This window comes from Pyrus communis, chromosome 10 (assembly GCF_963583255.1).
Source record: "Pyrus communis chromosome 10, drPyrComm1.1, whole genome shotgun sequence".
Classification (NCBI taxonomy): domain Eukaryota; kingdom Viridiplantae; phylum Streptophyta; class Magnoliopsida; order Rosales; family Rosaceae; genus Pyrus; species Pyrus communis.
Genome location: NC_084812.1, coordinates 12,133,018 through 12,148,802, shown reverse-complemented (window position 1 = coordinate 12,148,802; position 15,785 = coordinate 12,133,018). Strand labels below are relative to the sequence as shown.

Below are 15,785 nucleotides of genomic sequence, written 5' to 3'. Positions count from 1 at the left end.
ATGAAATGACAAGTCATTGTTCTTGGATCAAGCTTCCTTTCTATTTGAATATACATCTTTACCTCTGCAGAACAACCCCACACATAAAGATGGTTGAGGCTTGACTTCCTTGATATCCACAACTCAAAAGGAGTTTTATTCACTAATTTGCTCGGTACATGATTTGAAATATAGTTTCCCATCTTAAGTGCTTCTCCCTACAAGAACATTGGCAGATTAGTCCTGATCATCATGCATTTTACCATTTCTTTCAAAGTTATGTTCATTCTCTCGGCCACACCATTTTGTTGTGGTGTGCCGGGAGTAGTGTACTAAGCTTGAATGTCATTTTCCTCCAAGTATCTTGCCATTGGACCCTTTTGTTGCCTTCCTCAGTGTACCTGCCATAATACTCCCCACCACGATCCGACCTCAAAATTTTAATTGATGTTTCTAGTTGCTTTTCTACCTCATTTTGATAAGTTTTAAAACAACTAGCCACTTCATTTTTCTCATATATTGACTAAACATAAGCATACAGAGAAAAATCATCAATAAAAGTCACAAAATAGACATTTTTGCAAATAGTTTTAGTGGGGAAAGGACCACAAACATCTAAATGAATTATTTCCAAGAGTTTTTGACTCTTTGTTGATCCAAGTTTCTTTGTGTTTGTTAATTTACCCTTCCAACAATCAACACAGTTTTGCAGGTCAACAAAGTTTAACCTTGGCAGTAGGTTCTCTTTAACTAGAAGTTCCAATCTCTTTTGACTTATGTGTACAAGCCTCCTATGCCAAATCATAGAGGAATTTTCATTAACCAATGATCTTTTACTTTTAAGAACTGATGACACTTGCATGCAATTTGGAATTGTAACAACATCACAATGTAATCTCCATAAATCATTTTCCAATAAACAAATACCAAGTAAAAGATTGAGATTACATTTCTTGAAAATCCTTATACTTTCATCTTCTCCAATGAAAACATAACTAGTCTTTACAAGTTTAGAAGCTGAAATTAAACTTCTAGTTAAACTAGGAACATAAAGAACATCTAACAATTCTAATTCGAAATTAGTTGACAACTTGAGCTTTAGAGTGCCTATCGCCTCCACAGCCACCTTATTTCAATTTCCTACGTGAACTTCGTAGACTTCATTTCTTGCAAATTCCCTTTTTGTGAATGCCTGCAATGAATTGGTAATATGCACCGAACAACCAGTGTTAAACCACCAAGAATTTGGAGGGACTTCAACAAGATTGACATTAACACAAACACAAACATTTTCAGTTTTATTTTCCCACTTCTTCGTTTTGAACAGTACCTTTTGAAATGATCATATTCCTTGCAAAAATAACACTTAACCTTTTCCATATTCACCCTAAAACCTTGAGGTCCCTTGGAGGAAAAAGTATCATTTCCAGCAGAGTGAGAAAAGTTAAAGGGTTTGCTTGGCTTACCAGAAAACACATTGTGCTTATTTCCTTTGTCTGTGCTCACCACATTAACGGCCTCTTGTTTTCCTCGTTTCATCCTTACCTCATTTTGGACATAAATTGAAATCAAATCATTCAAACTCCATTTTTCTTTCTAAGCATTGTAGGATGTCTTCAACTGCTCATAACTCTCAGGAATAGAGTTAAGAGCTATATGAACCACAAAAGAGTCATCAATAGGCACTTCAAGATCACTAAGCTTTGCTACTGCCTCAACCATTTTCAATATGTGCTCCCTAATTGTGTGACTTTCATCAAATTTCAGAGTAGTCAGGGTTGTCATAAGGTTTCCTATCTCTCATTTCTCAGAGACCTTGAACTTTGCCTCAATGCCTTCGAGGAAATTTTTTACTTTGTCATTCGTAGGACGTCCCCCCTCTCACAGCTTCCCCAATTGATCTTTTTATCACAAGTAATGCCATGTGATTAGCTTTTTCCCATTTTTCAAATTTCAACCTTTGAGCAACTATGCTAGTTGCATCCACTGGTGCTGGCTCATCTTCTTTGAGTGCCAAATCATAGTCCATCAGTCCCAAAATAATCTCAACATCTTGTCTCCATTTTTTGTAATTTCCTCCATTGAGCGGCTCAATAGAGGAAAAATTCAGGGACATGGGATTCACTGAGGATGCCACTACAATTTGTTAGTGAAACAAATAATGAAAACAACATGCAGTACAAGGTATCACCTTTGGGCAAGAAACACTTTACTACAAGTTTCATTAACATAGCTACTTAATTTAATATTAAACACCTTCATAACTCAGGTCTTTGGACAAGATTAGATCAATTTAATATACTCCCTTTTTGAAGAGAGCAATATGTATGTTATGATAAATGAATTACAATATCCTGCAACCTAATTCATGCAACAATGCTTGACAAAATCCCATTTTGACGTGATCTTCTAAGCAATTGTGCATCAGTGCAAAGTCTTGTTCCCTTAAAATTCTTCAACTTTGTTTTGCAAGTATTGAGGGTTATATGTGATATGTTTAAACTAAAAATAGTTTTGAATCCAAGTAGACTAACCTTGCTTTAATACCAAATGTTAGACCTACAACTGATTAGTCTTCGCTAAGAATCACAAATAACATACATACATATATATATATATATATATGAGAAGTCTGAGTATGATCATACCTGAGGATGCCATACAAGCAGTAAAACAACAACACAGAGAGTTTTCTACTCACTGAAGAACTTGATATCAAAACCCTAACGACAGTTCTAGATCTTGTTTTGACGTTATCTTCCCGTTAGCAGGGACACCTCCTATATAGACTTATAACCCCAACTGCATCCTAACTATCGTAGGATCGTTAAAGCCTGAAAACCTACACGTTTGTCAGTTGTTAAACCACAACTGAAGCAATCATTTAGTGTCCTACAAACAAGGGATTTTATCCTTTAAATGGTTTTGACTTTAATTAATTAATTCCATGTATGATAGTCCTTATTATGCTCAGTGACAATTCAATAGAGTCTTAACATGTTTCTCTCTCGACCTACCAATATGTCTAGACCTAAAAGCCATCTTCGACAAGAGGGCTTTGAAGGGCTTAAAGCGAGGATGAAAATGAAGATTGGTTGAAGGACGCGATCACCAAATAGGCCAAGAGCTTCCTCAACAACAATACTTTGATTACGAACTTCGACGACAAAGAAAACAAGCCTATACAAAAAAGGTGAACACAAGGCTTTTCTCATTTACTGGTATAGCACTTTCATTTTTTGTCAAATTTCAACATTCCTGATCGAGAACATGCTCATGGTCGAAGCGTTGGCAAGCAGTCAAAACTTGGCCTTCATCTCATCAATCCTCATCCATCTTTATCGTAGTTTATTTGATATAACTGCCAAATAAATGGAGCCACACCAGCATGGACCGCTCTTGATTTTTTAGATGTAGCTCCAAACTTACTCGACTCCACTTCTATTAAGTTGTCCTAATTTTCAAGATAATGAAGCCATGGGCTTCCAGTTGGTGGCGCTCTTTCTCCAAGACATTCGACGTACGTAATATTTTACCATTTCTTTAGCCTCAAAATGAAATCACAATCTTCCATAAAAGACCATACCTATCTACAATGATCTTCTGTGCCTGCAATGGGACCAAATGGAAGACGCCGAACTTCAACCCAATTCTCCTCATGCGTGACATTTTGTTTGACTGTGAGTTTAGCTGGTCAAGCTATGAGATCTATATGTTGAATTTCCTCACACGTCAACATGGATATCGCCAAGCCTGTCTAGTTCCATTAATCTCACAACCCAGAATCGCCTTGGACAACTGCGAGGCGGCCACCAAATTTGACGCCTCCAGTGAAAACTTCAACTAGAGATGCACTTGGTTCAAACTTTAGCCACGTTTCCCCAACGCAGATACCGTTTACAATTTCACATAATAGTAGTAGAAATACACTGGTGAATTGTTCGATGCTGATGCTGAGGAAATGTACGTCCAAATATCAATATATATATATATATATGTGTGTGTGTGTGTGTGTGTCCTCTTTTATAAATAAAAAATTATTATTATGAAAAAAGTAAGAATTTTTTTTTTTTTTTAGGTATGCATAAGCTCTATATACAGTGTATGTTAGACTATCTCTCAAACCCAGCTGTTTTTCTTCTTATTGGCAGGTCGTCGCCGAAAAAAGAACACCGAGGTAAAAGCTTTGGTAGCTAAGAAGACCAACTGCGAAGAGAAAGAGGCCTATTACTCTTCTGGCAACTGGCAATACCTCAACCAAACCTTTACCAACCACATCTGCGAAGACGACAAATTAAATCAATGAGGCTTAAGCAACAGTGGTAGTCTCCAAGCCTATTACCACACAAAAAAAAAAAGAAAAAAAAAAAGCCTCGTGACACATCGATGGAGTAACCAAAAACCCTAGCATTAAATTAACCAAACAAATGCCAAAATGGCTAAAGATGCTGGCAAACATGGGTCGTAACATGGTTTCTAACGTTTCAAAAAATTAGGATACTCAATCGACCTCGCCTGCAAAAGAAGTTGGCCAAGACCTTCGAGAAAACAAATCGTCCACTACCGAGAAAAAACATGCTGTTGAAAACTCGATCGCCAAAGGAACTCCTGTCGAGCGAGTTGTTGCCGAAGGGAAATCGTCAAGTGGGAAGGTGTAGCTGAAATTAATCATAATCCTTGAACAATCCCACTTCATCTAGGACTCGGTCATGCCACCAACAATACATTAGTGGGCCCAGACTCAACCTTTTTTCTAGACTGTCAACCAACTTGGCCCAAACCTAGTATTTCAGGCCCAAACACCAATAAAGACTTATTGGGGGCTATTAACATAACTTAAGACAAACTTTCACTAAAAACTATTTGGGGCCAAAGCCACTTTCGGCCTAAACATGTCTCTACGATTGGCCGAATGGGTTGTGGTGTGAATAGGTACGTTATTCAAGAAATGTTCACATGGCAATTATTTATTGGACGGGTAGTACATTTTTTAAACACGTGACAAATATTTATTGGACAATGACGATTGATGACACTAAAACTAAATCTCAGTTGCATGAGAAAATCTTCTCCTATTAGAGACTTAAAAATGATGATGCGTTTAAGCAACCTAGAAGAGCCCAAACCAAAACCCATCTCTTAGAGCTTAGTTGCATGGGCAAGCAGAGAAGTCAAAGTCCCTTTAAAAACCAACTAAACTAATATAACCAAGTACCAAGTCAAACCATTTAGCCATCCATAACCAAGGTGAATTGAAATCCATATAAATTTAATTTAAGCATAGATGGAATCTAACCCTTTTGAGCTCATGGAGGAAAAAGAAGAGGAAAGGAAGCTCTTTATGAAGGCCAGTTGCAAGAAGACTGGTATTGAAATGTATTTTGGTTAGCACTTGAGAGCCAACTCATATCACCAAGAAAGGCTTCATATGGGAAGAAGTGAGGTGAAAAGCAAATAAAACACTTTTCTATGTCGAAACAATCCAAGGTGAATGAGAATTGGATGTCCACCGGTCGCAGGACCAACTAGGGAGAAGTCATACAACATTATTGAGAATTGATTACTTGCAGAATCCATTGTGATAGCTTTATTGAGAATTTGATGTCCACTGGTCGCATAACCAACTAAAGTGCACCTACCATACAAAAACAAAAGTTAAGGCCCAAAACTAGAAACAAACAAATAGAAAAACCAAGAAAACTGCCGCCAACGCCGCCGTAATAGTACCCTACCCCAAGATCAACACGAACCACAACCATCAACAAGCGATGGAAACCCAACAAAATAGCGCCACATATATGCAAGGAAAGAAGACCCCGTAGTCCAGCAGAGAGCATCTCGCCGATCGCAGACACCAAGGTGCACTGCCAATAACGGTAGATAGAGAAAACATGGTCGTGTGACTACCAGAGCCATATTCAACTAAACAATACGGGATAGTGAGTTTTACCAAACTTTTAATTACGGGGTTTTTCTTGCTCGTTTACCTACTCAAACCCAAAGGTCGACTCATTTTATCTTTCACGAGGACGCGCTCTTATTTCCAACAAAAGTAGCGTACTCTTTGGGGCAACGTGGGCTTTTAGTATTCTTTGAGCCCAAATAAAGAAGCCGCCGCAGCCTAAGGCAGCCCACACACTCAAACGGCCCAATTCATACCAAATCGTTTGACCATTTACCAATGGATAAAACCCTAGCACGACGCCGTTCCCAGGCGCAGCTTCTCCTTATAAAAGTTGAGGCAGCCAGAAAACCCTAGCCGAAACCCTAGGAGAGCGAGAGTGAAGATGAAGTACAATCCTCGCGTCACCAGCTCCCGGCGGAAGAACCGCAAGGCTCACTTCACCGCGCCGTCCAGCGTGCGCCGTGTGCTGATGAGCGCCCCTCTCTCCTCCGACCTCCGTTCCAAGTACAACGTCCGATCCATGCCGGTGCGCAAGGACGACGAGGTCCAGGTGGTCCGCGGGACCTTCAAGGGCCGCGAGGGCAAGGTCGTCCAGGTCTACCGCCGTAAATGGGTGATCCACATCGAGCGAATCACCCGCGAGAAGGTCAATGGCTCCACCGTGAACGTCGGAATCAACCCATCCAAGGTGGTCGTCACCAAGCTCAGGCTGGACAAGGACCGCAAGTCTCTGCTCGACCGCAAGGCCAAGGGACGTGCCGCCGCTGACAAGGACAAGGGTACCAAGTTCACCGCCGAGGATATCATGCAGAACGTCGACTGATTTCAGTTGGGTATCTGATTTTGGTAGAGAAACTAGCAACTTTCATATGAGCTTTTATTGTAAGCGCTTTTATTTTGATTATGCATTGATGGATTTGGGACATGGGTTTTGTGCTGCATTTTCAATGCCATTATATTTTGTTATCTGTGGTAATGTTTTTCGTTTTATTATATTCTGTGCTGATAATTTGTTATGGTTGTTTGATATGAAGTTTATGCCCACATGAACGTTAGGATTCCTGTTATGTTCAATAGAGTCTGTGACTACGTTCCTTTTGGCGATGATCGAGATTGTTTAGTTCGATTAGGACTGGATTAAGGACTGGTTTTGGGAAAATTGGTTATTACTCTAAGTATACAGTTGCATTAGCTCCAAATTGTGAAGTTGATGTTCTCATTGTATGTGATTGCTATCATTTTAGTATGATATTGAGGTCTCATTATTCCGATTTAAACTCTTTATGCCGGCAGGCAGGGGATATGTGTAGGTTTTGATGCTTGATGTAGATACCGAATAGTTTGTATAAGGGTTGTGGTTCAGTTTCTTAGCCATAACAGTTTTTGAGCATATGCTCTTCGTGCTTCGTCTTTTGGATCGTGTGTGGTTCTATGTATGCGTTATATAGAACTCGTCTCTCATAAGTTATAAGACATAAGAAGTAGATTATTGCTTTGAACTGTAATGAAATTTCAGCATGTCTTTGAGCATGTTCATGTTCTGGGTTCATTAGTTTTGCAACAATTCGGTAGCTCCAAGTTTTTTATGCTTTTGCTTTTCTCGCACTAGTCGCTTCACTTTTCTTAGTCCGATCTTACTTCGGCATTATAGCGGAGATTGGTATTAAGTAATTGGATTAATAGTCCGTGTGGTGATAGGACAGGTTCAACATGGTTCCACTTCATTTTGTGTCTTCGGATGAATTGTTGCCAACGTTTTTCAGCCTTTGAAAATTTTTTGTTTGATTTTCCGCTCTTAGTTGCTGGAGTTGTAGGACGGGTTCAACATGGGGATTTTGGTACAAAATGCAACAAGTATGTTGTATTATATGGTTAGATAGGTTGTAATGAGATCTAAGGAACATATTTGACTGTTTGGTTATGTTACTAAGTACTTGTAAGTGTTGCAGTCGGTCCCAAAATTGAAAGTCACTTTGGACTAGTGTTTAGTGATATTCCTTTAGATTGTAAGTGGGAGGGGTTTATGCTCGAATTTCGTAGATGACAAGTCCAATATCAATTCGTTATAGTTGGCCTGTTGTGTAACTTAGTCTAAATTTTTTACAACCTTAATGTAAATATATTTTTTAATTAAAAAAATTAATTGAAAATGTCGATTTTGAGAATTTGAGATAGTAATCAACCAAAATGTTGATATGACCATTGGCCTTTGATATTTTAAAGAGTAAAGAAACAAAGTAATGTACATCAACTAATCGAAAATGAACGGTACATGTGAATATGTTGAGTTCTACCTAGTTTTCTTTTCTTTCATAATTTGAAAGTTGTGACATACTTATCACTAGCTATGAAAATGGATGAAGATGAAGAAGAGATCAATCAATATCCACTCTCCAACCTTTTGTGTCTGTCTCAAGACCGCATGTATTTTGATAAAGTCCTTGTCCGTATGACCATGTCGAGCCATACCCATTCGAGTTTTGTTGGGTTCTTTGTATTTTGCAAATTGGACAAGGTGAAAAGTCGATTGCTTATGATCGTTGTGGTACTTCTCTACATTGTAATGTTTTTTAACGACTCGAATCGTCTATCTTTTAGAACATCATTCATAGATCATTCTTGCAAAAAATTAGAAAATCCAAAACCCTTAAGACGTTTATTTGTAATGAAGAAAATAGATGAATACAATTCTACAAAGAAACCTAAGTCTTAATCCAACGGTCATACGGTTTCTTATGTCAGTGATTTTTAGACATGATCTTTGAAGAAATACCTAAAAGTTAGTGGTTTAGATGGTTGAAATACATTATGAAGTGAGCCTTGCAAAAAGGTATGTTTTGAATGTTGTGTCAAAAAAAATTGGTGACTCGGATCTATATATATATATATATATATATATATATATATATATATATATATAGATATTTACCGAAACTGATTGTTTCCGTTAGGCTAAAATAGATGTGTGAAATTCTGGATCTCTTCTAAGTTTCAAGGATTCATAATCCCCCAGCTTTCACGGCCGGAAATATAATTGGAATGACCAAATTTCATTTTTCCGTCATATCCACTTTTTGCTTTTGAGTTTGGTAGGGAAATCGAACAAGTCCTTCAACGTACCAAATATGGTGTTGTGAAGCAAGCATCATTGCTACAAAACAACCGTGCTCTTCAAGTGCACTGCAAACATGTTTGCGGACTGAGAGCCAAGAACTTGTTCCTGGCTTCCAGCAGTCTGCTTTGGAGAAATCTACCACCGTACAAGTCTCTAAGCCCGTTTGTTACACCTTAGAAGTTACTGGTTTAACTAGGATTACAAGACTACGTTTGGTATGGTCTTAGACTAGAATAAATGACACTCGCAATTGAGAGCGAGGTGCGCTCTGCTCTTCACTATACCCCAATGTCTAGTCCTGAGCTTTCACTTGGTATTAAGCGGGATTAAAAAGGAAACGAGGCCGATGGCCTCACCCCACCCCTTCCCTGCCTCCCTCCCTATCTTAGAGTCCACCATTGTGGAGGCTATAACTCTAAAAATGTGATGATTGTGAGAAGACAAGGTAACGGATTAAGATTAGGACAGGTCCTAGTTCAATCACAAACAAAATTAACTATGTCGACCGAAACACCATGCTAATGCCTCTACAATTGAAGACTATAAAATCATGTTAGATATGCTAAACAAAAAAGAAACTGATCATAACTGCGGCAACATAATAGTCAGCAACATCAACGTTGCGTCGCATTTATAAACTCGATCGAAGCTACTCTAAGAAGGTGCACTCATGCAAATAAACAATCGCATATCACTTGGCACAACAATATATGCAAGCAAATCTTCTATCAATCAAAATTCTATGGTTCTCCATACAAGGAGACTAGAATGTGCAACGCCTTAGCGACCTATGATTATAAACCAAAGAATATAGAGGAAAGAAGAAACAAAGACCACGCTAGAGGCCCAAGCCTCAAACGATCAATCCACAATCATCGCCAGATAGAAAATTGTTTCTGTGGAACTAATTATTAAGAGCTCCTATCAAGAGCCAGCCAAAAAATTGAACCAGGTATTGAATTCATTAACACCAAAGAATCAAGGCTTCAAGGCAATAGCCACTCCAAACCTGGGATTTTTGTCCAAGGCCTTGGTGTCAACCTCGCCAGATATTGTCAGCACCGACTTCGGTATGACTTCATGCTGCAGGAGGGCTCCTAGCTTTCCGTGATTGTTGAGCTTAGCTTTCACTATTGTGTAAATATCAACAGCATATTGTCCTCCCACCGTGAAAGTGTTCTCGTTCGTGGAGAACTTTCTTGTGATCTCTCCCACAGCAGCACTCCTCTTCAACAAATCCATATAATGCACATAAGATGCTCTTATACTGTCTCCCTTGTCGCCCCTGAGAGGTTAGAGAGAGAGAAAGCTGATATTAGAAACGGTTAATACTTACAACAACGGAGTTTAAACTATTGTACATGATACAGGTTATGGTACAAAAAGCTTACAAAATTATTGAAGCAGACTGATCAGGCTTTGTGATACTAATTCCAGCAGTATACTTCGTAAAGTTTCCAGAGGTAGTGTCATAACCCCCTTCTGCACCAAATGCAATGGTTGGGGTTCCAATGGTGGCTGAAAAATCAATGGCTGGGGATTGACTCAAGGCAACAGCTGTAGTGAAGGTTGCATGGTCATGGAAGTATTGAACCTCCAACTGCACAATAAAATTGAAAAATGACTATCAGATAGTAATGCACAATTAAATGTAAACATCGCCTATCCTAAAGATCCCTGATTTTGTACCTTGCCAGAGTTGAAATCAGGGGCTTTGAATGAAGCTATAGTTTTTGTGGATGGGACAATCTCATTGATCGTGAAGGTCGTCGAGATCTGCCAAAACAAAGAGAAAACTGCACATGCTTAAAAGAACAAGAGAATTGTTTGTAATATATTCACAGAAAACGATGCAACCCACGTTTGATTCTGTATCAACTTTGACATCAACCACTGTGTTCTTGTACTTGTATTGTGTCAAGATGTCCCCAGTGGAAAGTCCTCCTTTCTTCACTGCTGTTGAGGTGAGGGCCTAAAGGATCCCAAAAAGAAAAAAAAGATATTGGAACAAAAACAACATTTTATATTATCGCTTAAACAGTTAAAAGGAATAAACTCACACAACAACTTCCAGGAAGAGGCACAAATAAACCAACACTACCACAATCTCAAGGTCGATCCCAATGAAGGGGAAATTTTGAATTAGTCAACTTGAGAATACTCAGAAACCAGCCATCGATTTCTAAATCCATTCTAATACAAGCTTTTAAAGCTTCAAAAGGTTATTACTAAAGCATTTAAATTTTTAACGGCAAGAATCTTAAAGCACAGCAGGAAATGGAAATTCTGAGCAATAAACATCTATTCAAATAATAAATGCCAAACTGGTAATTAAAAATGATAGATAATACAAGACATTTCAGGTGTCCCCTTCTTTTTTCTTTTCAGGAAAAAAAAATATTAAGACATTGTTCATGTACAGAAAAGTATACAAAATCTCAAGGTTTATTCTTAAAATTGTTGTACTTTCATCCATTAATCAACCGGGCCAACTGTTTCAATTCTATACCCAAATTCTAAACTCAAGTTTTGAAGCTTCAGTATGATATTACGTGAGATTAAATCACGATGAATCTAAGTAAACACAAATACCATTTCAAATATGTTAATGTAATCATAATGACAGGAATTTCAGAAATAAGATATTCACTCCAGCTTACTAAAGAAGGAAAGAGATGGAATTTCAGAAATCATATCGTTTAATAAGTCAAGATATTCCCTTCATGTATTTAAGAGCTCACTTTTTCTATTAATTAAAAAGGTATTGAAGGTTTTACTAAGCGATTTTTCCTATGTCATTATAAGATGCAGGCACATAAAAGTCTTAAGTCTATAATAACATGAGACAAAGAAAAGAGCTGCACAGGGAGAAATAAAATACAGAGTAACAACTTCAAATTGAACAAAATGCAAAGTAACACACTACATATGTACACACGAATAGGAGGAAGATTGAAAAATGGGGTAACAACAAATGAAACTGTCATGTGAGTAAATGATATTTTTTCACAAAAATCCCAATAGATAAGTACTTAAAATATCGGAAACAATGAAAATTAGATAACCCAGTCTCTCATTTTTCAAGAAAAACAAAGATAAGGAAACACTTAACACTCAACAGCAGAAAAAAAAAACGTCTTCTAACAAAAATTTAGTAATCGAACCTCAAAAACTACTAAGGGCCCGTTTGATAACTATTTCATCTTTGATTTTTACTTTTGTTTTTTTTTTTTCTGCTTAAATAGAAGAAAAGTGTGTGGGAAAAAGGGGGAATGAAGAATGTGAAGAAAGAAAGGTGAAAAGAATGCGACACAAAACAAAAACAAAGAACCGAAAACAATTTTTAAGTTGTTTAACTTTCTAGTTCTTGTTTTCACATTATCTCCCCCTCCTCCCTCCCACCACCTCTCACTTTCCTCTTTCCATTGTCATTTCGCCCATACGCTTTCCCTCCATCTCTAGCTCAAAAACCGAAAAATAAAAACTAAAAACGAAATGGCTATCAAAACGAGCCCTAAGTGAATGATTACATCGCACCGAAAAACGCAAAATATAAAATCTAGTTTATGAAACAAAACGTATAAACCGATTTCCTTGGACAGAGAAAAACTATAATCTACAAAAATGACTCACTTCTCAAATACTTCAGTCTGAATTTCGAACCCGAGACGAAAACAGCATGCGATTGGCACTATAATCTAGCTAAAACAATCAACACTAGCATAACAACACCGATTCGAATCCTAATTCATGATCCGAAACTATATTTCTCGATTACTCAATTAGCTGTACATATTTTAATTAAATTAGAGCATCGAATGCGTACCACCCCTGCATCGCTGTAGGTGGAGACGGTGAATTTCTGATCGGAGCTGTAGTCCTTGGTCAGAAGATCTGCAACAGAAGCCAAAACGCATCGTTTTAGATGCAAATTACGCGCAATCGAGAGCGCGACAAACAGTAGAAAGATCGCAGAGACAGAGACAGAGAGAGTGAGAACGATTGCTCACCTTTGGCTTTTTTGCCGATGTCGGTGAAAAGTCCAGGTCCCTTGCTCATCTTTACAGAGGAGAGAGAGTGAGAAATTTTGGTGGGGGAGAAGAGAGAGGGGAAGCGAAATGGAAGAGGAAGAGGGTTTGTTTATTTCGTGGTGGCAAGTTTGTGGTGTGTGATTGACGGTTGTCGTGGTATTCTGCTGACACGTCGCTTGCCAACCGTTGATTTCAATACTCAAAAACCCTCGGGTTGTATTTTGGGAAGAAGAATCAATGATTTGATTTGGTGATTATAATAAACTTATATGATTTGATGATACGCTTTAAATTAATTATTTGAGAACCCATTACGAAACGTTTTTAAAATAAAACTCTTTGGTTTTATGTTTAGATACGGAAAATAAATTTGAAATTTGAACGAAAATCAAAATTATAAATTGACACGTATACACTATTCTTCTTGTTTGTATTCATAAACATAAATATTTAGAATTATGTATAATTTTATTTTTTTGGAAATTTAAGACCTTCAATTGTCAAGTTTAAGGACTCGTTTTAAAATGACTGAAAGCTCTTTTAGTGAAAGTGTTTTTGGGTTCCAAAAGCATCAGTTATATGCTTATTGCAGTAAACACTTCAAGTGCTTTTTTATTATTCATTTGCATTTTTACTAATGATTGATTCTAAAAGCACTCTCATCAAAAGCACTTTCAGTGATTTTAAAAGCACCTCCAAACGAATACTAGATTTAATGTTTCAATTCCTATATTCCATGGGCGTGAGTTTAAAAACAAAAATATAAAAACACTCAACCATGAGTGGGCACCACCACTGTGTCACCAACACCTACCATGACCACCACCACCCATCATCACCATTACAGCTACCACCACCACCACCACCATATATTGTTGTCTCCTCCACCATAGCCGTTGCCAACACCCACCATCATCACCGTGGTCATCACCACCACTGTCATTGTTCCCATCGCCTCCACCATTACACACTTTAAATTATGTATTTCAATTCCGTTGTTCCTTATGCTAACCAAACAAGAAATTCACAAATTCTAAAAAATAAATTTCGTTATTTCAATTTTTTGTCGTTTTGGAATTTTTTAACAATCTTAAATTTCCTCGTCTAAAAACAGTGTTAGTGATTTTTACTCTTGTTTCCTTTTATCTCATTGTTGTTGTCTCTTAGTTCATCTTTAATTATGAGCAAATTAGAATATTAGCGCAGGGACCATAATTTGACTCAATTGATTTGATCCTTGAAATACTGTGATTAGTAAACTTATCATAATATGGAGCAATAATCCTTTTAAGTAACATCGTCAAAACTTCTAAGCAAAATATAGGGTTTAAAGAGGAAAGTAATGAATGTAAGTTCTCAATGCCCAAAATCCATCATTCCACGTTATGATAAGTTCAATGACTAATGCTTATAAATTTTTAATTTAGAAACCAAAGCTCTAAGTTAACTAGAATCAATACACCAGTTAAAAAAAAAAAAAAAAAAATTATTCAATGCAAGCCTTTATCCAAAGGGCTCCTCATTTTTTCCATTTTCTAAAAAAATGGGGACTAGTTGCGAACTCACTACACATCAAACTTCAACAATCCCAACTATTCATATTTGAACTCTTCATTCATAAATCATCCTTGCGAAAAATCAATTCAATCTGAAACCATTTATTCATTTGATTGTCATGATGAAAATTTTAATGTTTCTTAGAACATAGTGTTCGTCAATTTATTTGAACTTAATTAGATTCCTTAAATATTTCTGATTTAACTAATATTTTGCAAAAATGATCTATAAAGTGCAAATTAAAAAATAAACGATTAGGACAGTTGAAGTTTAATATAAATCACTCACAACTTTCATTGGGCTAAAAGCCACATGAGTAAAAAGCGGATTCAATAAAGAAACACTTGAGACCCAAAAGGAATTAATGTGTTGACTACTAGAATCCAAGATTTCCTACAAGATCATAGAGGGCCTTGAAAAACAAGGCAGAAAAACCCAATTGCGTGGACAAAGATAATCAACATTTCATGCTAGAATTCAAGCAAGGCAAAAAAATAAAATACAATCCTACTGCAATCTGGGTTGGAGAAGCCTCTGGCGGTGCGAGAATACCTTCTTTTAGCAACTGAAAGGAAATTTTCAAAATTCTCTCTAAAAAGCGATTCACTCTAGATTATTACTAAGTTTCCCGCCCCCTCTATTAACATGTCTAGTGTTGGGAAAATTGTGGAGGATTCAAAATGTTGCTAAGTGAGATCACTAGAGCTGCTTCTACTTATGTTTGCCGCCAAGCTAATGGTGTAGCTCATTTTCTTTCCCGCTGTGTCCTTTACGTCGGTTTAGTTTTACCTTGGTTTGAGGAACCCCCAAATTATATTGTTGATTTCTTGTTTGAGTATTGTTTGTAATTTGAGGAGGATTCTTTTCCTGGCCTCTGTTGTTGTATTGATTCACATATCAATTCTGGATTTTGTAATTTGACCCCTATTTTTGCTTGAAATTTTATATTTCTCAATGTAAAAAAAACGTGCTTAAGAGTCCATCGACACAGCTTACAGCTTTGGCTTTTACATAGGATGTTAGTGGGTCCATGCATCTTTATATGTTGTATCTTCTTTCTGAAGGCTATCAAAACAGAAGATTAACAAATTGTTTTAACCCTATCAAAGATGACTAAAAGTTCCAAGTAATTTTCAACGAGTGTTTTGTGGTCATTCGTTTATGTTTCTCCCTTTTCTCTACCAAGAAGATATTTACA

At 37.2% G+C, this 15,785-nt stretch overlaps 2 protein-coding genes across 2 annotated transcripts; one reads left to right on the top strand and one right to left on the bottom strand.

The window, feature by feature from the left end:
• Positions 1 to 6,217: 6,217 nt before the first annotated feature.
• On the top strand, positions 6,218 to 6,893 carry LOC137746966 (large ribosomal subunit protein uL24z-like). The gene has a single exon (XM_068486969.1). It carries the CDS (start codon positions 6,267 to 6,269, stop codon positions 6,705 to 6,707), a length of 441 nt encoding a protein of 146 aa, XP_068343070.1. The 5' UTR covers positions 6,218 to 6,266; the 3' UTR covers positions 6,708 to 6,893.
• Positions 6,894 to 9,601: 2,708 nt separating this feature from the next.
• Positions 9,602 to 13,161, bottom strand: LOC137747123 (mitochondrial outer membrane protein porin 2-like). The gene is made up of 6 exons (XM_068487137.1): positions 13,010 to 13,161; positions 12,826 to 12,893; positions 10,861 to 10,971; positions 10,689 to 10,775; positions 10,391 to 10,599; positions 9,602 to 10,284 (listed from the first exon to the last, which is right to left on the bottom strand). The coding sequence occupies exons 1-6, from the start codon at positions 13,056 to 13,058 to the stop codon at positions 9,978 to 9,980; spliced, it is 831 nt and encodes a 276-aa protein (XP_068343238.1). The 5' UTR covers positions 13,059 to 13,161; the 3' UTR covers positions 9,602 to 9,977.
• Between the last annotated feature and the right edge of the window lie 2,624 nt (positions 13,162 to 15,785).